At 42.9% G+C, this 26,348-nt stretch overlaps 1 protein-coding gene across 1 annotated transcript in view; it reads right to left on the reverse strand.

Moving 5' to 3' along the window:
* Positions 1-1,142: 1,142 nt before the first annotated feature.
* Positions 1,143-26,348, reverse strand: part of LOC118790766 (phosphatidylinositol 4,5-bisphosphate 3-kinase catalytic subunit alpha isoform-like) — a 34,608-nt gene continuing 9,402 nt past the window's right edge. Inside the window, exons 8-22 of the mRNA XM_036547779.1 lie at positions 26,140-26,245; positions 20,462-20,614; positions 20,171-20,302; positions 19,180-19,304; positions 16,506-16,587; positions 16,096-16,260; positions 12,121-12,224; positions 11,569-11,740; positions 10,442-10,548; positions 9,395-9,516; positions 8,852-8,930; positions 8,489-8,659; positions 8,148-8,265; positions 6,335-6,486; positions 1,143-5,847 (exon numbers count right to left, since the gene is read on the reverse strand). Of these exons, the coding sequence (XP_036403672.1) occupies positions 5,574-5,847; positions 6,335-6,486; positions 8,148-8,265; positions 8,489-8,659; positions 8,852-8,930; positions 9,395-9,516; positions 10,442-10,548; positions 11,569-11,740; positions 12,121-12,224; positions 16,096-16,260; positions 16,506-16,587; positions 19,180-19,304; positions 20,171-20,302; positions 20,462-20,614; positions 26,140-26,245 (2,062 nt within the window). The 3' untranslated portion in view covers positions 1,143-5,573. The remainder of the gene's footprint in view (positions 5,848-6,334; positions 6,487-8,147; positions 8,266-8,488; positions 8,660-8,851; positions 8,931-9,394; positions 9,517-10,441; positions 10,549-11,568; positions 11,741-12,120; positions 12,225-16,095; positions 16,261-16,505; positions 16,588-19,179; positions 19,305-20,170; positions 20,303-20,461; positions 20,615-26,139; positions 26,246-26,348) is intronic.

Raw genomic sequence — 26,348 nt, forward strand, 5'->3', positions numbered from 1 at the left:
CTTTCCTTCCCATTTTCTTTATTCTTGTACTGTTTTGGTCTGTTATTCACCATCCCATCTTTATGATGTCCACTGTTCTTTCTTCGGTGTCAGAGATTTTTTTCCCCTGTCCTTCTGCCTGCCTCCCTTTGTCCTTTTACAGGGTAGGGTGGTAAAGATGTGCCACGCTGTCTTTGCCCAGCAGACTGATGTGTAGTAAACGATCCTTCATTTGTGTTTGGAGAGTATTGCCCTGTTTTTGCGCGGCCTTCTGCATCATGCCTCATCATGCTTTGACTAGAGGTGCCACAGTCCACCCAATGGTTAGAAAAAACATTCCCAGAGCACACCCCTCTCTGGTTTTTTCTGAGCCCACCCAGAAGTGATAGTGACTGGCAGGACATTAACCAATCAGACACTTTGCTAAAGACAGAAATGTGTGGTGCTGAAGATCAAACAGAAAGCAGATGGAGGTGCTTTGACACATGCTGTGAGTGGGGCAGGCTTGTCTCTCCAATATATACTGATTTAATGTTCCTGGTATTGTCCATGTGCTGTGCTGATGTGCTACTATTTCAAACTGCTTCCAATAAAGCATTTCAGAAATATTCTCCATTTATCCTGTTGCTTGTCTCACACCATTCATTTATGTAGTAGATGCTATGTCAATGGATTTGATAATCCCTAAATATGTTTATCATTCTATAATTCATTTAAGCTATGGTATTTTATGGGACTTACTGGAGGCCAGAAGGACATTGCTCATGGATACACTAGCAATATTCCATCCAGGTTATGGTCCCACAGCCCCAAGGTAAAGAGTCCAATGGCCTCCTCAAAACTGCACTCTACCTCCAATACTGCACTCTAACTCTAATACTGCACTCTGCCTGTAATAATGCACTCTACTTCCAATACAGCAATCTGCCTCTAATATTGCACTCTATTTCCATTACTGCACTTTGCCTCCAATACTACTGTACACTCTGCCCCCAATATTGCTCTCTGCCTATAATACTAGTTATAATATATAGAATTATAATAATTCTAGCTTTATTACTGTACTCTGCTTCTCTTCTCAGCCATTGTAATAGGGGCTGTCAGCCACACAACTTTACCCAGGGCTAAGCATGCAAAGCAGACCACAGGCCATGAAGTGGGGTTGCACATTTAGAGAAGGAAAACATACAAGTGTTTATCATGAAGCAGCATCATGTCAGGGTGTCTTTTAGGCCTTTGGTGTTAAAAACACACAAGCTGCACATGACATACCATATAAACAGATAAGACACACACACACATACATAATGTGCAATAAGAACTCGCATCAACTATATACAGCTGTCCTGGGGAAGACTGACAATATTGAGAAATGTTTATTTAGTTAAATATCACTAGAAACATCATAATAAACATCCAAAAGACCAATTATAATTTTACCAATCCAGGCTGTCCCACTTTGACCTGGGACAATGCTGACAACAGTATGCAAACTTTTATCAAAATACAGTACAGCGATTCTTCAACAATGTCCCACCACAACATCAATAACTAACCTCTACTGCTAATCACACCATGCCACCCTGCTCTCTCTGGGTCGTCAATCCCAATTTTATTAGGTAATTTATTGCTTTGGGTTTGTCTGTGCCAACAACCACAAACGAGCATACTTTATTCTAAGGTGCTGTTTTTTTAATTATTTATCAATATTGAGTTTCTGATTATCATGAAATACCTTGCATAAAGTAATACTTGGGCATATCAGATGTCAAAAACAACATCTTTGCTATGTCACTGAAATGTTTTTGGACCCAAACAGTATCTAGGCTGTGTTTTTGGGAGGACCAGAGCTGTGTTGAACATATTTGGTCTCACAGACTGGCTCTCATCAGCATTTCCTGGTCAGGATGTGGTCAGACCGCAAAAACACAGCCTTTGTTCCCTCTCCTGAATATTGGGAAATGATCGGAGGCCTCATCCCATATCACCCTTAACATGGAAACAAACTCCAGAACTCCATTATCGACACTGATCGCAAATCAGAACAGGACACTGATAAAACATCAACAAGCAACACAAACTGGTAAAAAAAAAAACCTTCCTGAATGCCATTAAGAAAAGTGGATGCTTTCTGCTGCTGGCCATAAGGTATTACACCAAAACTCCCAGCTTTGATTGTGGTGATCCCACTATACTGAATATATGTCTTTCCAATAGCAATTGGTCCTTTTCTGTTACAGTACAAAATACCACTGTACCTGGGCTTTTGGAGGGGGCAAGTAATGTCAACGGTCAACAAAAAGCCTGTTTAACTTCGCAGAAATTTCTGAGATTGTCAGTTTCAACATTTCCCTGATTGTGCAACTTTTCAAGCCCTGCACAACTGCTTGATTTGGAATATCACAGCACCCACTGGTGTGCCAGTTAAACTGCAAGGTCAAGCCTGAACTTCCACATCTAGGACGATCATTTTCTGACATGCAAAAGAGCCAGTAGCTCAGCATCGCAATGGGGTGTGGTTGCCATAGTGAAAGCTGCATAGACTTTATTGCTCACAGTGACTACCACCACAAAACCTGTTTGCTGCTGGTTTTTAAAGCTTCTTCAGTCCAGTGAAACTGAAAAAGAATCTCACCAAAGAATACTTAATTCAAACACATAATACACATTATAGGTAATTAGGAAGACTACATTTGCACACTGAAGTTTTTTCATCTTCAGTCCCAGTGGGGCATGCTGAAGTGCTCTTGTCTGTAAATGCTCCCCCACATGCAGGATAATTTGTCACCTCAGTTGAGATGCAGAGGTGGTGGTGGTGGTGGGTGTTTAATACTAGCCAGCATTTATTTAGACTTATTGCCACACGTCCAGTGAGCGCTTCCACTTTGGAAAACCTGAGGTGGGTCAAACTACTGTGCTGCAAATCATACTGCCACCCCATATTGAAGCCTGCCTTCCTCTTTCTGACTGCTGCTTCCATCAGTGATGATAATAAGCATAACCACATTCATCACTGTGCTCATCCTCAGCATCATACGAATAGTACTACACTAAGGTTCCTGCGTAGTGCAGTTGAGTTGCACAAGTGTGAAAACAACACTGTAGTGCAGTGTGCTCCTCTACAGATCTACTCAGTGCTGAAGAGCAGCTGTCTGCGGCATGGCTGCAGTCTCAATGCATGTGCACATCATACCACAGCATGGCATAGTCACAGCACAATCACCCCCAAGTCACAGTGCAGTCACCCCCAAGTCACAGGACAGTCACATGAGTCACAGTGCAGTCACAGTGCACACATAAGGAAGTCGTAGCACACTCACCTCAAGTCACAGTGCAGTCGCTGCAGTCACAGCACAGTTACAGGGCAGTAATATATGAGTCATAGCACAGTCATAGAACAGTTAACCCCAAGTCACAGTGCAGTCATGGCAGTTACCACCAAGTCACAGTGCAGTCACACTGAGCCATAGCACAACCAAAGCTCAGTCATACTGAGCCACAGTGCAGCCATACTAGTCCCCAAAGCTGTTGTATCGAGTCGTAGATTCTGAGTCACAATGACCTACAGTACAGTTATACTGAGTCAAAATGCATTCATACAGAATCACAGCACACTCACAGCACAGTCACACGTGCCACAGTGCAGTCTCTTGCATCACACAGCAGTCAGAGTGCAGTCATACTGAGTCACAGCACAGTCACAATGCAACCATAGCAGTCACAGTGTGTGTCATACATACAGTAAAGCTCTCATCACAGTCATATTCAATCAGAATGCCATAAGCACGGCTAGAACACTAAGCAGCTTCACAGTCATATCACATTACAGCCTGCTCCCAACATGTTGACAAGGTCTTGACAACATAATAAGTGTTATATATTGCCTTAATCTGGTATTCAGAATCGGTCAGACAGTGGCTCTCCCCATGCAGTGCTCATACTGTCTTGATCTCAGACCCAGAACCAGTCAGATTGTCTGCTGCTGTGTGGCAGTGCTGCTCCCAGGCCATCCAGGCAGTTCAGCGCTTCGCTGCACCTTAGTGTTCGATTGTCTGTATCAGCGAGTGTGAGTCTGAGCTGGGGTCAGCGTCATTAGTGCCATATGCTGTCAGTGAATCAGTCAGTGCTTTTCAGTCCATATGGTTAGTGCCTCAGAGAAACGGAATCTCAGAACATAGTGCAATCTCATAGTAGTCAGTCAACATCTCCATCAGTCAGTCAGTGCACCACACAATGTATTGCTCTGATAATTGGTAATTTCTGTCAGTCATTCTGTCTATATCTCCTCATCATAATTTTCGACATGTAGCCAGCAGGTAGATCAGTACACCAGTGGCAGTTCAGGTAGCATAGTATCAGTCCTTATCAGTCTGTACATATATCTGAATACACAGGAAGTCCATTAGTCAAGCAGAATGAATGTGCAGTTGGAATGAATATAGAGGATGTGTCTGTGTGTGTGAGTTTCAGTTTATGCAGTGAATTCTACATGTGAAACCATCCCCTCTCCACCTTCTCCTTCACTGGACACCCCCTTCCTGAGAACACTTTCTGATATGACTGAGTGGGCTGCTGAGTCAGGGAAGGGTAAGAGGAGGAGGGAAGGTGGGAAGTTTAAAATGTTCACTTTAGAACACCTTCTGTTTTTAGTAGCAATTCTGCAAAAGAATTGTTCAAGACAAAAAGCATGTGTTTGGTTGTCAGTCCCTTCAAATGTTTTAAGAGAGAAAAATATTTAATTAAGCAATGGATAACTGTCAGTAAATGGCCTGCAGACAAAAGCTGGATACCTTCTATTGCTATTACTATAACTAGCTAGCTAGCTGACTATAACAGCTGGCACTTATGTGCTTCTATAGCTGGCAAGCAAGTCCAATCAGGTGGGGACTTCCTTTCCATAAGAGGAAATATTCATGCAAAATATGACAATGAATTAGTGTATATTATTATATAGATTATACATTTATTATAAATATAAATATATAATGCAAATATTATTGTATATAGGTTCTAGATGTAATTAACTACAGTGAAAATACGAACAGCCCATCTGTTACTCTTCACATTCATGTGAACACTTGTCCTTCATGCTTTTGTTTTGGAGTTGTCTGCATATTTATGATGCAGAACAGAGCTGTCTCTACCTCCAGTGCAAACACTTATGGGTCATCAGCTTGGCTTCCTTAGTGTGAAGGTAGCACTTTCACAGCCCAGCTTTGAGAGGCCAAATGAGGGTATGACAAGGGTATTCCCTTTCCCACAATTTTCCTCCTGTGGGAATGTGTGAAGGGGTGGGGGGGTGTTAGCAAACCAGGCTGTAGAGGGTGGTTTGAGACACAGGATTGGTGTGTGGGAGTGTCGGTGTGTTTAAGGTCAGACAGTGTGAAGCAGTGTCAGTGCGTTTAATGTCAGTCAGTGTGTGGGACTGTCTGCATTCAATGTCACTCAGTATGTGAGAGTGCCAGTGCATTTAATGTCACTCAGTGTGTAGAAGTGTCAGTGCGTTTAGTGAATGTCAGTCGGTACGGCAGATGTCAGAGTGCTTAGTGAATGTCAGTCAGTGTGGCGGGGCGTCAGCAGGTTCCCAGCAGGCCTCAGTGCTCATTGGGCATGTGGCGGATGGTGTGGAAGATCCAGTCCATCTTGGTGGTCCAGCCGCCATGGTGGGCGTCATTCATCTGCTTGGTGAAGTACTCAAGCGCCTCCTGCTGGCTCTTCTCCAGAGCTAGAGTCTTGCGCAGGTAGGCGATATCGTCGAAGCTCTGCAGCTCTGGCATGCCGCAGCCCAGCAGCAGGGAGAACAGGTTGATGAAGAGGCTAGCGTGCTGGCGAATGGCCAGGTATGCCTTGTAGCACATCTCCTGGAACCTGCAGCCAGGAAATGATTAGTGATATGAGAATCATTTATGTACCACTGTGTCAGGGAGAAACATGGTATGCTTACATAAGATAAACATTGCGTCAGCAATTTATCACCACTGTAGTGTAACATTACACAGGGATGCATGAGGGGCAGGCAATCCGAAATCTAGAGTGTTGCAATATTGCAAATTATGCCAATATCTGCAAATTAGACACCCTTGCCCAGAGTTCACACCACTGCACCAATCCTATAACCCAGAGTTTACACCACTGCACCAATCCCATAACCCAAAGTTTACACCACTTCACCAATCCCATAACCCAGAGTTTATACCACTTCACCAATCCCATAACCCAGAGTTTACACCACTTCACCAATCCCATAACCCAGCGTTTACAACACTTCACCAATCCCATAACCCAATGCTTCCATTTGTGCCAGTACTAGCTGCCTGCTATTGGGTGAGCATGTTTAATGTTCACAGCTCCGCACCTCTCAAACTCCTTGGTCTTGGTGCACTCTGGCACCCCCTTGCTGATGACGATGAGGAAGTCCTGTGTCAGGACAAAGGGCACGCGCTCACGCTTGTAGCCAAACTTCTTCTTTTTGTGATCCAAGAAGTGTCCGAAGTCAATGTGGAACAGCTGATAGACAGAGAGAGGGTTACATGGAGACATAGAGAGATACATAGAGACCATTCCTTATCCCTTTGACATACTGAGTGTGTGTGTGTGTGTGTGTGTGTGTGTGTGTATATATATATATATATATATATATATACAGGTCCAGAATTATTGGCACCCTTGAGAAAAATTAAATAAATAATAATATATATGTTATGTTCAAACACATGTGAAAACTATTTACTTTTATTTCAATACATTTATTCTCATGTTTCATTGTAATTTACTACTCAATCTCATTTTTCCTCAAGTTAATTTGGCGATAACATTTGAGTCAATTAGTTAATTTATGATAATCTCTAGTCTCTAAAGGAACTATATTGTGTCATTCCATTAATTCCGGTTTCACTATGGTACAGAAATGAGGTAACACACATACAAAATCCCTGTGTCATCTATCACCATGTGAAAAGCCAAAGAACAATAAATTCAAAAGAGATAGATGGTAATTGACCTGGTTATTGCTACAAAAATACATACATGGTTAAACATGTCACTTAGCACTGTAAGGGCAATAATCAGAAAATTTAAAACATGGAATGGTTGCAAACTTTCGAGGAAGAGGACCCAAGTACATGTTGTCCCCACAGACACTGAGGAAGATAGTGAGGGAGGCAATAAAGGACCCAAGGATCACACTTCAAGAATTGCAGAGCTTGGTAGCATCTTTGGGTGACCATGTCTCAAAAACACACCAACTCCTTACCAACAAGCTCTTTAGAAGGGTTGCACAAAGAAAGCCCTTACTGAGCACAAGAAACAAAACCAAGTGTCTGGAGTTTGGAATTATGACTGGAAGAGAGTGCTATGGTCAGATATGACCAAATTGAACTTTTTGGCCATACGCACCATCGGCATGTTAGGCAGCAAAAGAGGAATGCATACAAGGAGAAGTGCTTCATACCTACTGTGTATATGGGTGTGGGTCATTGATGTTTAGGGATGTTTTGCTAACAGGGGTCGAGGGGCACTAGTTAAGATCAATGGCATAATGAAATCCATCACATACCAGGAAATTTTTGGCAGAAAATTTGGTTGTCTCTGCTGGGAGGCTGAGACTTGGTCATAGATGGATTTTCAAGCAGGACAATGACCCCAAACATACATCAAAACCAATACAGGAATGGTTAAGTGAAAACAAAATCCATGCTCTGCAATGGCCATCTCAGTCTCCAGACTTAAATCCCATCAAAGATTTGTGGTCAGAACTGAAGAGGGCAGTTCATAAGCGCAAACCCAAAGATATCAATCATTGTTAAAAGTTCTGCATAGAGGAATGGTCAAAATCCCCCCAAATGTGTTCTCTAAGCTTATCACAAAGACTCAAGGCTCTCATCTTTGCCTGGGGTGATTGCAGAAAGCTTTAAACCAGGAGTGCCAATAAATGTGAAACCTTTATATAACCTATATATATTTATTGAAATATTTAAAAATGCCAAAATGTATCAATTTTCATTTGGAGCACTGAGGATCTGTTGCACATAATAGCAGATTTCTTTCTAATTCAACAAGTTGCAGGAAATTGCATCAGAAGTGATATTGGAATATTACAGTATATTGAACTGCAGTAACAGTAATTGCATGGATACTTATATCATAATTGAGAAAGTAATGGGCAGTACCTGTCCATTCTCCTTCACCATGATGTTGCTGTTGTGCCGGTCTCCAATCCCCAGGATGAATGTGGCTACACAGTACCCTGCACAGGACCGGGTGAACAGGTCGATAGCGCGATCATAACTGAAAGGCAAACACAGACACAGGACCAGGTGAACAGGTCGATAGCATGGTCATAACTGAAAGGCAAACACAGACATAGGACCGGTTGAACAGGTTGAACAGGTGGAAGGTGTAGTCATAGTTGAGGTATTAGCCTTTGTGCTTTGTAGGTCAGCAGAGAGTGAGCGAGACAGAGTGAGAGAAGGAGGGAGAGAGGTGAACAGACAGATGGATGGTGACTCACGCCTCGCCACGGTTCTTGTCCTTGATCCAATGGTGCAGCGTGTTGCTGTTAAACTGCAGCGCCCCCTTCAGTCCCCCCTTACACTGGATCTGCATGATGGTGTAGGAATTCTTCACAACCTCGATCAGCCCCACACAGTCTCCAATAGACAGACACCCGTACGGCAGCATACTGGGGACAAACAGAACAACAGCATGACCAACTGTCACACAGAGCCATACCCACACACACTCTCACTCTCACACAGAGCAAAAGCCACACTGACTATAACACACTTGTTCTCACACAGGGCCATACCCACACACATACTTACACAGACACACACACAAACAGACGCACACACACTGGTGTGGTAGCACATACCGCAGGTCCAGCCCCTGGTTCTGCCAGATGTTCTCCATGATTTTTATGATCTGAAGAGTCAACATGTCCTGCCGCAGATCTGAGGGGAGCACACACCCACACACACACACACACACACACGCACACAGAGAAGCTGGTGTGAATAATGTATTCGGAAAGAGGCTGAGTTAGAGCTGGTGCTAAAAGCATGAAGGGAAGACTGAGGGGGTTAGCTCTCAGACAGGGAGGGGGTCCACTGTCCTCCAGGTCTTTCACATCCAGTCCTTCAGTAAAAACTAAAGCACACACCCCATTCCCAACATTGGGATGCTCTTGTAGAGAAGTGTGTCAACCTCTATAAATAACTAACGAGCTTAACAAGTTATGTGACGTGGTGCTTTGCTTTTAAAATCAACAAGATAACAGCAACAGAAACCCTCTCGCATACCATGGACTGGCTTTCATCAACCCGATTTTTTTTGTTTTTCAGACTGAAAAATTGATTCAAGCACAATTCAACCTGGAAAATATTGGTTATGTGAATTGTTTATGGATTCAGCTCACCGTCTCCATTCTTGAAGATGACCTCATTGTTGGTGAAGAGCAGCTCGCTCATGATGTCAGGGTTTTCCCAGTTTAGCCACAGGGGGCGCTTTGCTGATGACATAATCCTACACTCTTCCAACCTGGGAGAAATGAAGAGGGAGAAAGAGAGACAAGAGAAGAATGGAGGAACAGAGAGACAAAGAGAAAGGGTGGGAGAGACAAAGAGATGAGAGAGGGAGGGATAAAGAGAAAAAAAAACAATCTACTGTGTATTTTTGCTCTTACATAATACCCTTCCTGGACCAATATAGCAAGGACTTAATGAAATCACTTCAACTCTCTATTTGGAATCTTGACATTGCAATGAATTATTCTTATCATGTTTTTACAACCATTTGTATTTATTTGTATTTATTATCATTGGAAATGTGTTGAGATTCATTTGATGAAGTGCAGGTAAGGTTTTCTGGGTAGAATCCCCATGGTGAGAGAAAAAGAAAAAGAGAAAAACAGTAAGAGAAAGCAAGAGGGAGGCAGACCTGAGGATATACTGACACACAGACAGAGACAGACAGACAGGTGCAGTACCTGTTGTTGTCCAGTTAGCAGACAGGGCAGAGGGGACAAACAGACAGGCAGACAGACAGGCAGAAGCTGCCCGGCTAGGGAACAGAGTGAAGGAGACAGACAGACAGAGTCAGTTTCAGACAGACAGGTGCACTTCCAGAGGTGGCTAAGCTTGTGGGTAGGGCTGACAGAAAGACAGACAGATGCGGTTCCAGAGGTGGCTAAGCTCGTGAGCAGGGCTGACAGAAAGACAGACAGGTGCGGTTCCAGAGGTGGCTAAGCTCGTGAGCAGGGCTGACAGAAAGACAGACAGGGGCACTTCCAGAGGTGGCTAAGCTTGAGAGTGGGGCTGACAGAAAGACAGACAGGTGCGGTTCCAGAGGTGGCTAAGCTAGTGACCCGGGCTGACAGAACACGTTCTTTCCAAGTGGGGGCACAGAGTTGAGGACACAGATTGACAGACAGATACATTCGCTCTCACACAGACAGGCACAGTACCTGAGGTTGCCCAGCTGGTGGACAGGGTTGAGGGGAGAGACGAAACCCTGCAGGGCCTCCATGTAATCAGGTCGAGACATGTGCTCCACCAGGAACTTCATTTGGGTCTGGACAGACAAAACAACAAGCCAGATCACTACACCTTAACCAATAAACAAACAGGTCAATTCCATATCAGTTCAGTCAATTCACGGAATTAACTGACATACAATTCATGAATTGAAAGTCACCCACCATTTTCTATTCAGATTTTTAAATTATAACAGTGATAACAGTGTGTATCCATGCTTTCCATGGAGATGATTCACCAATGACCACACATGCTGTCCATGTGGCCATGTTTCACCAATCATCACACATGTTGCCCATGTGACCACAATTTACCAATCACCAAGCATGCTGTCCATGTATCACACATGTCCATATGCTGGCTTAGCCTGCAGAGGAGTAAAGTAAAGGAGAGCTAGAGAGTAGCTCTACAGATAGAGGACAGAAAGGTTGCTGGTTCAATTCCCCACTGAGGTACTGCTACACCCCTGGACAAGGTACTACCCACAAATATCCAGCTGTATAAATGGATAAAATTGTAACTTATGTAAGTTGCTCTGGATAATGCATCTGCTAAATGACAATAATGTAATGTAATGTGCTGCTTGCTTTTCTAAGTTGATTATTCTGAGCTCTCATTCAGATGCCCATGATCTGCACAGATGACATCAGGGAGACATGGCTTTGATTTGTTTAGCATTTACTCTCCTGTCTTTGTGGAGCTTGTACTGTGAAAACAAGTTGTGGCAGGTGTATGTATCAGAGCAGCTGCGTGAGTGCAGAGGACGCTGCAGTGAGATGGGCCTAATGTTTGATCAACGGTTACGTTATGGCTGAAAAATGGTGAAAAAATGAAGTTTATTTTTATATATGGTCCACATTATGGGCAGTTTTTATTACTGACAGACTCATGGATGCTCTACAATGCCCAGTGATATTGTCAAATGGCTAGACAGTGGAGGGATGTGATCTCATATTTTACTGTTTTTTTGATGTGCCATGAATCCCTTTGGGACCAATATCCTCAAGGTGGCCAGAGCTGAAGGACCATCCAGTGGTAAATGTTAACATCTCCATACCTTCTGAGTCTCATCCTTTTTCTCCTGTTTGAGGGTGTCGGTGAGGTTCACCAGCTTGTCCATAGCCTCCACCTGCCTGTTAAGGTGTTTCAGGTACATCCCACAGGCGCGACAGAAGGCCTCCAGCAACAAGCCAAAGCGACGGGACACTGTCTTGTTATGCATTTCTGACCTGTGAACCATCAAAGTCATATCTCCTTCTTCACTATCATCATCACCACCACCACCACGATCTTCGTCATCATCATAATCATCACCATCATTTTCAACATCATCATCATCATCACCATCATCAACTTTGTGATCACCATAATCATTACCATCATTTTCATCATCACCATCACCACCGACACCATAGTCATCACGATCACATCACTATCATCACCATCATCTTCATTTTTATTATGCACATCCTTTTTGTACATAGTGATTCTAATACAGTGAAGCATCACATCAATATGTTAGAATCACTATGTTAGCATCACTGTGTTAGAATCCATGCATTAGCATTATTGTGTTATCACTGTGCTAGCATAATCCATCTGAACTCACTTGAGATGCCAGAAGAAGAAGTGTCCAATCCGCTGGTTGGTCAGTGCCTTCTTTATGAGGAATCGTGCCAGGGGATTGTCCAGATACATCTCATACTTCAGTACCTGCACACACACGATACTGTACCTCAGCAGGGTCTCAAAAAGCAGATACACACACACACATACACACACTTGCACACATACAGTACACATGCACTCAGACACAGACATACACAAACTCACAAACTCACACACATACACACACACAAAAACACACACACACATGGAGACACAGACATACATACACTCACACACACAGACACATGCAGACACACACACACTGTCGGGCAGTTGCTCATTTGATGTGAATGTACATGTACTGAATAGGATGCTGTAAGTAAGTTGTGTGAGTACGGACATAGACATAGGTAGACATATGTATTCAGTGTATTCTCTTTCTCCTGCTTTCCCTTCTCATGATTCTTGTGTGCCTTACCTCTCTCCCCCCCTTTGTTCCCTTCTTAAGGCCATAAAGTTCCCCACCATAAAACATTAAGACACTAGACATTGGTTTGGTGACCAGAAACCCTTTTCTTATTGCCTCCTTCCCGCCTGCTTGAGCCCCGCGAGTCTGGACCCCTGCAGTTAACAATGCTCCCTTGCCAGACCTCTCCCCTACCACTCAACCAACTCTAAACAAATAAACACAGACATACATAGACCCTCTCCCGCACCAGAACACCCCTTTAACAGATCAAGCAAAAACCCGCCATAAATAATTCACATCCCTCTTCCGCTTCGACAGAACAACATTGCCATCCTTTGGTTACCCACAGTAACGAAATCCCCCATTAATGACAGTGTAATAGCTGAAATATAAATTTCTCTGCTCCGAATCTCCAAACTTCAAAATTAATTTTAACATCAATGGTCATTGCCAGCAATCTGAATTGCGATAAAGTGATGCTCGTGTGTGTTAGTGTTACAGGCACAGAAAGAATCTCAAAACTCAATCTGGTGCAACACATTTAATGTTGGATGTAAATCTGTGACAAGAAAACAAACGTTTCAGCGGTGAGCTGGGCTGGAACTTCAGCGGTCTTGTCTCCAACGGCCAACTCAAGAACAGTATCTAATTACATTATTAAACTGATTACTTAATACACACTGAGTGTAACAAATTCTCATAAACAATCACAAATTAACAGGGACAGTATCTTGACAATATCAGAATATCCAAATATATTATTCTATTTTCCTATATTATTATAATGTTATCTTTACAGTAATTATTACCTTTCCATTCACTCACATCACCTTTACAACTACGTCTGATAGAACTGATCCGCTGTATGTTTCCCTTCCTTATTTACATTCTCCGTCACATACGTCACCGAAGGACCGCTCACTGTTTCCATGGTGATGTAAACACTCCGAAGCTGAATTGTTAACCGATCACTCGTTCAACCGTATTAAATCGGTCTAATACTTTGTAACCCAAACGGTTACAAAATATTCACCTGTCACTCCGTTACACCTACAAAGGTAACATTATATATATATATATATATATATATATATATATATATATATATATATGTATATATATATATATATATATATATATATATATATATATATATATATATATATATATATATATATATACGTACGTTCACCTGAGTACCATGGGAGTCAAACTATGTTACATTTAAAATTATTAAATATCTTTTAAACAATAACAAAACTTTAACAGCATTCACTCGCTAGCGAACAGGCTAACGGCTTTGAGCTACCGCTAGGATGCTAGCTAATTAAACAAAATTTTTCATTAAATAGAAACAGACAATTACCAGGCATTACAACATCTTTAGTTATGATTATCGAATTCAATACTACATTTGGGAGTAACATTTGGGATATGACATCCCTCACCTGAAACAAGAAAACAAACGTTTCAGCGGTGAGCTGGGCTGGAACTTCAGCAGTCTCGTCTCCAACGGCCAACTCAAGAACCCAGCCCGAGCTCCCGAACTGCACCCGCTGCCAATCCACAGCGCGTGGACGGCAGACGGACACAATAACGGCAGAGACACAGACAACCATAACGTACGATCAAGGAGGGGTAATCGTGAATACACCACATAGACACAAATTTTCCAATGCACATAAAAGCCTACGTGCCACATTAGACTTAGCTAACGTATAGTTCTTGGCAAAGTTCCAAGATTTACAGGCAACCTTAACTTTAGCTAGCTGTTTTTGGTACACTTGTGTTCAGCGCGGTCCATCCAGTTCATCTATGCTAAAACTATTTAGCTATCCATGATTAAAAATTAAATTGATAAAGAATATAGTTTTAGCAGGAGAATTAGGATCCTCATTTCGGCCAACCCCCCGGAGGCGTTCCCCTGATTCCCAAAAGGGGGAGAGGAGCTCAAGAGCCAATAGGAGCACAGAGCGCGCCCACTGGCTGGAAAAGTATATAGGTGGACATGCACACACTGTCCTTGAGTTTTTCTTTTCTTTTTCTTTCTTCTTACATTTTTCCATTTTTCCACACCGTCAACCTCTGCGTGGGTCCCGGTCTTCCACTTAAAGATTTGCTGTTGCTGGCATCCAACAAAGGTCACTTTTGTCGATTTTTTTTTCTTTCCTTTTTTTTTCTTCCTGCACATCACCTCTGGACTCGTCCTCACTCCTCCAATTCCTTACGGGCTACCATCTCGTTGCTGAGCGACCCATTTACAAAATTTGAATTGAGCACGCAGGGACTCGCCTGCCAAAATCCTCTCCTTTCTGGTCCCTCCCTCCTCTTCTCTGCCTGTAAGTAACTTCCAGTACTCTATATCTATAACTCTGATGTATCCCTCTGTGTTCTGTTTATCTTATTTCTGGTAGTTGTTTACATACATAGATGATTCTCAATTACTTTTACCGCTATCATTGCTTGCCACTGTTTATTCACGACATTGTTGCTCTGTATGATGATGAATGTTCATAATCCCATTAATCACGATTGTTAATAAACACTGTAATTGGGAATCAATATCAGCGTAAGGTCTCTCTCTCTTTCCCTCTTCCTATCTCACATTTAAGAAGTGATCAACTGGCAAAGGCCTATGTTGGGATTACTGAATTTGGTCATTTGAATAATAATTGATTTCCTTATTAATGGTTAAATCAATCTAAAGTTGTAAGGGCTCAGGCAGGGACTCAGTCGCAGACCAAGAGAGCTTCAGGTTGCAGGCGGGTTTATTAATGACGGCAGGAAAGTAGCGAAACCAAAAGCAGGCAGGGTCGAAAACCGGAAGGCAGTCCGTGGACAAAAACAGGGTCAGTAACAGAAGCAGGCAGGATCAGGAACCGGGCAGGCAAACAATCAGGCAAAGGGACAAAACGGCAGGCAGGAAACGAAGACGAAGGGCAGGCAGAGTCAGGCACGGAGAATACAGAAATCCAAAAAACTGCGGGAACGAAACAGGTACGAAAACGCTGAGACGAACTGGCAAACAAGACAGGAACAAGCAGGGTAGAAATAGGGCTGGGCTGATGAGGAGATGGGATGCAGGTGAGCAGGCAGGCAGGTGAAGGTAATGGGGCAATCAGGTGGGCGGGGACCAGGCGGGGAGCGGGGCGGGGCTGGAACACAAGGAAAAACAAAAGCACATGGACAGGGAAAAACAAAAACACCACAGCTAGGAGGGCGGAGCCCTGACAAAAGTGTTCACGTCAGATAAGTGAGGAGTATTATGGAATTAGTGCTGGGCGATAAACAAGGGCATTAATTTCTAAGACCGCTGAGTTCAGACCGTTTAATTTCTATTAAATTCTCATTTCCCTGACAACACACACACACACACACACACACACACACACACCCACAGACACACATACACACACCATCACATACTCACAAGGTCACACACATGAAAGACAGGACTGGTGTAGGAGAATGGTGGCAGGAGGACAGGGGCAGCAGGGCAGTGTCTACCTGCACCAGCTGCAGCAGGTACTGGCTGAGCTTGTCGTCTGTCAGCCCCTGCACCAGGCAGCGCAGGGCGAACTCTCGCACCATGGGGTCAGGGAAGTTACAGTCCAGCAGCTCTAGTGCACTCTCGGGCTGCATCAGTGGCCAGTCCCGCAACAGGCAGTACATCTGAGAGGGAGGAGAAACAGCCCCACAGTTAACCATCACTTCCTAGCATACAAAGGCTATCTGCCCAATCATTTCTGAAGCAGGGCTGGTGGGGATGGTGCAGAAAAAGAACGTGTTCAGATGGGAAAGGGTGCAGAAGGATGGAGAGAAGAAAGAAAGAAAAAAGAAAGAAAGAAAGAAAAGAATAGTTCTCTAGGCTCCAGTTTACATGGTCTCTTCCATATCTCTGGTCCCTCTGCTCTTACCTGGGACACCTCATCTCGTGAATTCCACTTGACTGACAGCAGAAGCTTGGGCAGACTTTCCGGAATGTTAACACAGTAGTGCCTGAGAAAGAGAGTGGGGGTGGGGCGCATTAATACAGAGGCAGGTTCCCCATAAAGATGGTTAAAGCAAATCATTCTTTAACTTGAAGTCACACTTATGGTGATGATATTAGCCCAGTGCAACAGCGAGGATCTGATGATGCTGGGTGTTTGGTCTGGTATGTCCAGCTGCATCCTGATTAATGTGTTCATTTCCTTGAAATGAAAACTTGCCCACACACACACACATACACAGACTATTGCACACACAGATATCGTAATGCCCTCCTACATTACCAAATCCCCCTGCATCAGCTCTGTCTCTGTACTTCTGTGATATCTGCAAGACAGTGGCTGTTTAATTGCGGGTTGGGACCTGAAATGACTCCAGACAGGCTTAGGGTGTACTCACACTAGGCAATCCGTACCGTGCCTGAGCACGTTTGACCCCCAAAGTCCAGTTCGTTCGACTAGTGTGATCGCTCCGTACCATGCCCGGGCCTGCTTGAAGAGGTGGGCTTGGGCATGGTTCACTTGGACTCGGGCACGGTACGCATCAGTGTGATCGCTAACCGTGCCCGAGCACGGAACTCGAACAAGACGTCAATGATGGGACTGTCCCATTTAACAACAGTTATAGCAACAGTTAGCTGGATATCTGTTAGTTACACACCCAGTCATAATAATTCCTTTAAACCATCATTTGATTAGCTAGCTGACTTCCTAAACAAGCTGGCTACCTCCAAAATGATCTTTGATTGGTTAGTTCTGTAGATCTATACCTAAAAATAACTCTGGATCCCACATTAGCTTGATTACTAGCAAGCAAAATAAATAACCATACTTTATGTGGCGATGTAAGCACTGCTGTTGTCAGGGCTTAGTCAGAGTTTCACAAATGAAGCAGCCAACCTGTTTAAGTAACTAGTCTTCAACAATCGTTCAGATAGGTAGCCTGTTAGCTAACTAGCTATGTTTGTCAAATCTATCGTTAGATAGCTAACGTTAGCTCCCCAGCCAGTTAGCATTGATTATGCAACGCAGCGATTTTCAGTTAATCGTGCTGCACGTAGGCTATATGAAGATTTTTACGTAGTAGTAAAAGTAGTAATTTACGTAGTAGTAAAGTAGTAATAGAAGATGTATGTTGTTGTAATGATGAAAGTAGCGCACATACAAGTAGTAGTCCTAACTGGTTAACATAAGATAACATTATTGTGATTAAGCTACTGTAATCTGACACAAAATATTGGTCTGTCCCTTAGCATAATGACTGAAACGTCAGCTTGCCTCCGTAAAAATCTTCTTAAATGTGCAGCACGATTAAATGAAAATCGCTGCGTTGCATAATTGATAAATCTATAAGGCACGTGAAAGGGCCGTGTGTCACCGCACCCAAAACGACTCCAAATAAGCCACAAAGTACAATCATGAACTACATTGTGCTGTGCTAGAGCGCTTTTCTTCGACACAAAAAGTTCGCATCGTGATGACGTAAGTGTGCTCGGGCCCGGAACATAAAGCGCAATGTGAGCACAGACCAGCGGGGGAGTGGGGATGGGGGATACAAGGTACAAGGCAACCGGGCCTAGTGTGAGTACACCCTTAGACTGTGCCAGGTGGAGATGAGCACCACCACTTTACACTAACTAGCTACATTAGAGCTTAAAACATATATGTTTGACCCTACATTAACCTATCCCTTATAAAGTGAGTGTTTAGTATGAATTAAAAGGAATCAAGTTCAACATGTGATTCTGAGCTTGAAATAGGCAAAGGCTGCCTCGTAGGTAGCCATTTATTTCAGGTATTTGAGAGTAACCAGACAGTCTTAATATAGTCATGGAGTTTGATTTCAATTTGGTTGGGTTTTAAGGGGTACTTATTTTTCTTTTCCACAAGCTTAGTTTACTTTTCCAGTCAGTGATGTATTGCCAGAGGATAGAGAGTGTTTTATTTGGGTCCTAGGGGCAGGGAGAGTCAGTGCTACAGAGGCAGGTTTTTATTTAGCGATGCAAAGGAGAAAAAGCCACACATAACAGGAGTGTGGATCTCCAGTGGACATAAGAGACAGCACAAAAATGCAAGTGGGATGGGGCGGAGGAGGAGGGGTATGCAATGGGTAACCACCAAACTTAATAAACAAGGAAAAGGCTCATGGGAGATCAAACTCTCTCACTGTGGCTGAGCCATCCTACATCCACTGAAAAACAGCATTTCAGCATTGGGGAGTGCTTGTGTTATATTTACTAAACGTTTGTAGTGAAGTTTGACACTTTAAAAGCCCACATAAAGTTTATTATCATTTTTATTCATATTATTACTGCATAGGCAGCAGTGTGCTGCAGTGGGAAGGAGAAGGGCTCATAACCCAAACATGTCTGCTTTCATTCCCCACTTGGGAACCGCTGTTGTGCCCTGAAATGAATTCCACCTGTGTAAGTGGACAGGGTGTATGTGTCAGTCCAGCTGTTTAAGTGGACAGGATGTCTGGCTCAGTCTAGCCTTTTAAATGGACAGGATGTACACTGCTGAAGATGCCCTGGATAGGAGTGTCTGCTAAGCATATGTAAAGTGATGCTCCAACAGTAATGTAGTGTTCTTGTTGGTCTACCTGTGTCTCCAGAGGAAGTCCTTCTCCTGTTCAGACAGCTCATACAGCGGGTCTCTGCTGCACAGCGTACGCAGCTGCTCCACGTCTGCCTGCGAGATGTTGCTGTCACACGCCAGCCGGCTGCTCTGTGTGCAGGAGAGAGGCTGGGGTCAGGGGTCACATTTACATTTACATTTACATTTATTCATTTCGCAGACGCTTTTATCCAAAGCGACTTACATAGGTTACAGTTCTTTACAATGTTATCCATTCATACAGCTGGATATTTACTGAGGCAACTGTGGGTTAAGTACCTTGCCCAAGGGTACAGCAGCAGTGTCCCAGCAGGGATTGAACCGGCAACCTTTCGGTTACGAGTCCTGCTCCTTAACCACTATGCTACACTGCCGCCCACATCTTTACCATCACTCCACCTGCAGCTCCTCCAATTTCCAATTTCTTCCCTCACCACCCAACATCTCATCACTGCCCACCCTTCTACACTCCCTCTGCCTCCTCTAATTCCACTATACTCTCCTTCTCCCCTTCCCGTAATCCCTCTATACTATCCCTCTGTCTCCTCCAATTCTACTATACTCTCCTATCTCTATTCCTCTATTCTCTCTCTCCCTCCTTTAATCTCTCTATAATCTCCATATACCCTATCCTTCTCCCTCCTCTAAACCCTCTATACTCTTCCTCTCCCTCCTCCAGTCTCTCTATACTCTCCTTGTCTCTGTCCTCTTATCTCTCTATACTCTCCCTCTTCTAATTCCTGTATATTTTCCCACTCTCCCCCTTATCTCCCTATATTCTCCCTCCTCTAATCCCTCAATACTGTCCCTTCTCTAATTCCTCTATACCCTCCTTCTCCCTCTTGTAATCAATATATCCTGCCCTTCTCCTTCCTATAAGCCCCCTATACTCTTCCTCTCCCTCCTCTATTCCTTCTGTACTTTCTCTGTCTCTGTCCTCTGTCTCTGTCTAATCCCTCTCTCCTTCCTTCTCTCACCAGCCCCATGCAGTAGTTGTAGCCCAGCTCCCTGGAGATGGTCCAGTTGGCATGCTCCTCAATCTGCTGCTCATCTGGGAATATGACTGTCTGGTTAAACCAGGAAAATTCCAACTCCACACAAGGCGTCTCCTACAAGGGACCAGGAGAGTGACAGAGACAGAGGGAGAGAGATAGAGAGAGGTGATAAAGCGAGAAAACAAAGGAAAGTATTATATAGAACAGAATTTTGCTTGCAGCATCTGAGCTACATCCCCCTCTCCCATCTGTGTCCATGCCTCCCTCACTCACCTTGTTGGGGTTGGATCCGGCCACCCCAATGGGGTTCAGCAGGTCCTCCAGGCCATGTGGGACAGGCCACAGGCTCAGTGCCACCTTCCCGCTCACCAGAGTGTCCTTATAGTCAAACAAGTTCACATTGCCCCAGGCCAATGGACAGTGCTCCTGCAGACAGAGGGACTCATCAGCATATATACACACACACAGACAATCACACACACCAGTACACATATGCACTCACAAACACACTCAAATGCACACATAGTTTTCTAAATTCTCTTCCCTCCTCAATCCTCCATCACCCCCACCCCCCTCTGATCTCTCTGTGGATGACTTTGCAGATTATTTCAACCAAAATATTGTAAACATTCCCTCTAGTCCCCACAGCCCTCATCTCTCACCTCTTCCTTTTTTTCCTCCCTCCCACTATGTATTCAACACAGCTCCTAGTTCAGGCCCAGGTCTTTCATGCCTGGACTGCTGCAACTCTTTCCTTGTCTTCCTGCCTGTGCCATCAGACTCAAACAACTAATCCAGAATGCAGCTGCACAACTTGTCTACAATCTCCCTAAACATAGTCAAGTTACTCCCCTGACTCACTCCCCTCAAGTAACCTCATCACACTTTATTGGCTTCCTGTTATCACTCACATCAAGTTCAAGACCTTGGTGCTGGCATACAGGACAGTGAAAGGGGCAGCCCCCTCATATCTATGAACAGTCTTCAAACCACATGTTCCACCAAGATCACTATGCTCTGCAACCATGGGGCAACTGACAGTCCAATCTTGATGGGGTTGCTTCTCTAAAACACGATCCCTGTCTGTACTGGCCCCTCGTGGTAGAATGAACTCTCCACAGCGGTCAGGACAGCAGAATCACTTGCCATGTTCCGATGCAGACTGAAGACTCACCTCTTCAGACTGCATTTAGGTTGTACCTCAATCCTCACCCCCTAACACTTGCTACTTCTAGTACGTGCTGTTTATTTTATGTGTAGTATTGTGATGTATGTTGGATTCTGTGATCTAGTGACTCATGTATGGCAGTATACTTGGCTTCCTTTGTCTAGTCAGATTGCACAAGTTAACTTGGAGTAGGGCTTAAATAGTGTTATGCTCACACTCACTGGTCTCAGGGTGTCGTTAGCCTGGTCTGACACTGTTGCTTATTCAACTTTAATGGATAAACTTATGTTCTACTGTCACTCTAAGTGACTCTAAGTCACTCTAGATAAGAGTGCTAAATAAATGTAATGAAATGTAATAGACAGCACACCAATGCACACATGCACACACTGACACACGCATGCAAGCACACACACCAACACACACATGCACACACCAACACACAGACATAAATGAACACATAAACAGCAGACAAACACACACAGGCCCTGTTCACGCCTGGCATTAACATGCGTCTTGGGTGATCCGATCACAAGTGGTCACTCCAGATGCATGTGGAGATGCATTTTAATGCCAGGTGTGAACAGACGTACTTAGAGCTGTCCACTTGTGATCGGATCACCCAAGACACATGTTAATGCCAGGTGTGAACAGGGCCACACAGCACACACAAAAGCATACAGAAACACCCACCACATCACACACATGCAGATCCAATGATGACTGGAATTTACACAAAGTTAGACATATTTAACTTCATAGCAATGATCTAGAGAAGATCCCCACAAACCCTATGAAAATTAACTACTTACAGTTAGAGCCACTCAGCTATAGCTTTTACAGACAAACATTTTTTAACTGACGTCAGTAGGCTACACAGTCCAACTATTGCATGGCGTGTTACACATATACATACAGTAACAAAAGACAATAGTGACAAGCTTGCCAAAGCCAAACAACACAGCACATCAAATCAGTTTCTGACCACTTTGTACTGTATTACACATAGGCTTACGTAGGGTATTTGTCTTTCACACATGAGTGCACAAAACTGAAACGCACTAACCATAAAGTTAAAGTCTGTTAAAAGTGAAATATCAATTTGTTTATATTATGCTGTTAAGCTTTCATTTTCCATGTACCCTTTTAAGACATTTAGTGTACACATGAACTAATTTCGTGTTAAATTCACTGATTCATATCCAATTTATAGCGCGCACACACGTACACAATTAGAAAATGCTCAGCAACAGTGTCGCCTGTTGTTACAGTAGTATATATATATTAGGGGAGAACGGGGTAAGTTGTCACATGGGTAAGTTGTCACACTGTTCATACCTCCAAAAGAAGAGGCGCTATCTCAAAAATAAAATAACTACTTTGTGTGACAACATGTTCTATGGTCAACTTCCCGTTCACATGTGGTAAAAGTCACTCTATTCTGAAGTGAGCACAATTTTCTTATTTTTCACCTTCAAAAGTAAAAAAATGATTCTCTACATTTTATGTAAAAAAAACTTTGTTAGGTATGAATGTTCAGAATTATATTTTTGTACTGAGTAGAGGAGACAATAACGTGTCTTTTGATACTTTAGCTGCAGTCCTATGTTGAGCTAACCTTGAGATTTAGTCAACATTAGCATCATGTCAGTTTGGGGCAAGTTGTCACAAATGTGCACACTGTATTTAACTGTCTAAAACTTTGTACTGAAATAAGATATGAAGATGTAATGAATACAAAATATGTACTCAAGACTTCTTTCTTTCATTTGGTATGACATTTACACCATTGTGATGTATTGTGCCCAGTCAATGTAAGAAAGAGTGAAAAGTGTGACAACATACCCCACTCTCCCCTAAATAACCAGTGTCCTACCTAGTGTAAAAGTAAACGGCCACTATCTTCTCAGTTGATAGGTTTGCTGTTATGTCGTCCTCAATATGAAGGCTCAAAAATGAATTTATTACAAATTCATTTACATTTCAGATTTATTACAAAACCATAATAGAATTCAGATTTATTTCTTACAATCATTTTATTTTATTGCATTACTGTAGGGTTGTCAAAAAAGAGTTAATTTCGAATAATTAATTATAGAAAAAATAACGCGTCAAAAAATTAACACAGATTAATCACTCTCTATGATGTCCCTTGACCCCATACGTCACTGTGCATTTAAGCAATATCACATGAGAGGGAGTGCTGTTAAACTGAGTATCAGCACGGCTGTGATTCGGTCAGAGGTACGAGGCTGCAAGCCGAACTGATATTCAGTATAACAGCACAACCTCAAGTGTGATATTGCTTTTATACAACAGTTCTACAAACAAGGATGTTTATCAAGTAACGCTAATTTGAGACAACAAATTATGTTTTTTTGTTGTCTATTTAGCTCCGCCGACAAAAATAGTTCCTTCAGGATTACATTTACACATGTTGTCAAGCAATACATAAACAGTTACTTGACTGCAGGTTAGTTAGTTAGCTAGCTAGCTAGCTTCCTGCTTTTTATCATGCACGAAAAGGCTAGCTAGCTACTTTCACACCCGACAGCAGGCTCGCCAGCTACTTTTTATCATAGACGTAAAGGCTAGCTAAACGGTAGGCAAGCAAGCCACTTTTAATCATAGCCCACTACAGTATAACTAGATATACGGTAGGCTTGCTAGCTAGCTATTGTTTATCATACCCAACTGCAGGCTAGCTAACTATTTAAAAATATTTTTAAATGCTTCTCACGGCAAATGATATATGCAATTAATTTAGATAAATTAATCACAAAACATGTAATTAATTAGATTAATTTTGGACTTATTTCAGACTCAATGTATTGTAATGTAATATTTCAGCTGCTGGGGGGGGGGGGGGATGCCTCCCCGCAAATTCTGCCTATGATAACTACTTTCCATAGAGGAGTTGCCAGTACTGACCCGCAAGTGAGAGGCACACCTCTTTCTGTGTCTACTCTGTTCAGTGAGTGGCAGAGAGGCGGTGAAGCACATTCAGTCGCACGGCAGCTGACATACGTAAATGAGCTGCACATGTGCAAATAGTGTTGCCAAGTACCAATCACTAATCAGTATTGTTTGCTCCTCCTTTGTTTTAATTTAAACAGTTTAATTTGATCGTTTTGACCATTATAACTCTTATCACTCACTATCACACAGGGGTTTAGTTCATTCCCGTTTCTGAACTCTCTGAATTCAGATCAGATTTAGACAAGTCTGTACATTGTACTTTATTCAAACACATAATAATAAACTTTAAACTTTATTAAACTTATATACACATAATACAAATACAATTTTTTTATTCTGTCGTATCTAACTTTCTCTCCGAGTGATCATTTTACATGTAAATATAGTTGAAATCACAGCACAGCCGTTGTCTTTAAATTATGTGTATGGCGATTTTGTATTAGCAAACAAAACAATACATTGCCCCTTACATTATCAGTGATATGATGATAACAGTGTGGGTGACAAGACAATAGAGCCAAGTTCTCTACTCCACTGCTGTTAGTGGCTGCATTGCATAGTCCACTACCGCTAGTGCAATAAACTACAGAATAAGAGCAGAGGTATCTACCCTGCTGAATGTCATTTGAAATAGTTGTTTTAATTTAACATCCTTAACATCACATAACACTGAATAATGTCACAGAATGATGTTTAAATACTATACAAAAAGAGAGGGTTAACTTTAGAAAAGCTACTTTCAGTTGTTTATGAACTTAAATGACCTCTGCTAGCTAGCTAATACCTAAGGAGCTGCTTAAGATTGTTCTGAGTAAATATTTGCCAAAAGAAAATGTCAACTTGACTCTAAAGGCTCTTAACTAAGTGAAGATACACACATAAAAAACATTATGTTTGAATAACTTATGTTATAAAAACTATTTTAGCGAAGACAAATGTGACTTTCCAGATTTTGTAGTTTTGTAGTTTTTTTGCCATTTTTCACAATTGCCAAAGTTATTCCAAAGTTATTCCCAAAGTTATTCCAATGATTCCCCTAAAAGGGAATTGAGAGAAATTATTTCAGTTATGCATGAGGCTTCCCCCACCCCTGTCATCTGTGCTATTTTAGGAGTGCTGGAGGGCACCCAGCATGTCCCAGAGAGCACCAGGAGCCACTGAACAGACTGGCGTGCTGATGTCATCTGAGCGACTCACAGCCGCATTCAGAGTCACATGGCACCAAGAGTGGGTCGTGGAGGCGATCCTTGCCGTCCAGACCCACCCTCCCCTACAGATTCTAACCCATGGTGTCGAATGACACAGCTCAGAATCAAACCTGGGCCTGGGCTGTATGACAAGGGCCTTAAATGCCTGAGCCAATCAGGATCCCTAATTATGTGTATTTTCACTGTGATATAAGAATGATATAAGATACAAGAATGTAACTGCATACTATGATCAAAATATAGAATCATTCATAAACTATTGCTGTTTATATTCTTCATGTAACATGTGCATTACTTTGGACAATGGGGCAGAATAAACTAAAAATTTTTAAAGTGACTTAATGTGGCTGGCATTGATTAAATACCACAGTTCATAGTAACTATTCACTACTGTAGCTATTTTTCAGCTGCTATTTTCGTGGTAAATTGGGTTTGGATAGCTTCATTTAAATGTGACATATCTGGTTTCCTCTTCTGCCTTAGCTCATCTACTTACATCCTCTAAACCCCACCATTCCTGCTATGTGCCCCCCCCACCCCTGCACCCACCCCCTCACCCCTGCACCTTCCTCCAGTCACAAGGTGCTGTGCTATACCTCTTTGGCGCCCTTGCGGCCTTTGACAGAACAGATGGACAGACAGAGACGGGCGGAGCGGGGCAGGTCTGTAAGGTAGATGTCGTATGACAGCCACTCGTTCCACCTGGGGACCAAATAGAGGTGCACAGTCAACATCAGCTCACATACCCTTTCTGGAGCCCCACTCTGGCAGCTGCTCATGGAGGTCACAGTTACTCACATGCTCA

The sequence above is a fragment of the Megalops cyprinoides genome, chromosome 16 (assembly GCF_013368585.1).
Source record: "Megalops cyprinoides isolate fMegCyp1 chromosome 16, fMegCyp1.pri, whole genome shotgun sequence".
Classification (NCBI taxonomy): Eukaryota; Metazoa; Chordata; class Actinopteri; order Elopiformes; family Megalopidae; genus Megalops; species Megalops cyprinoides.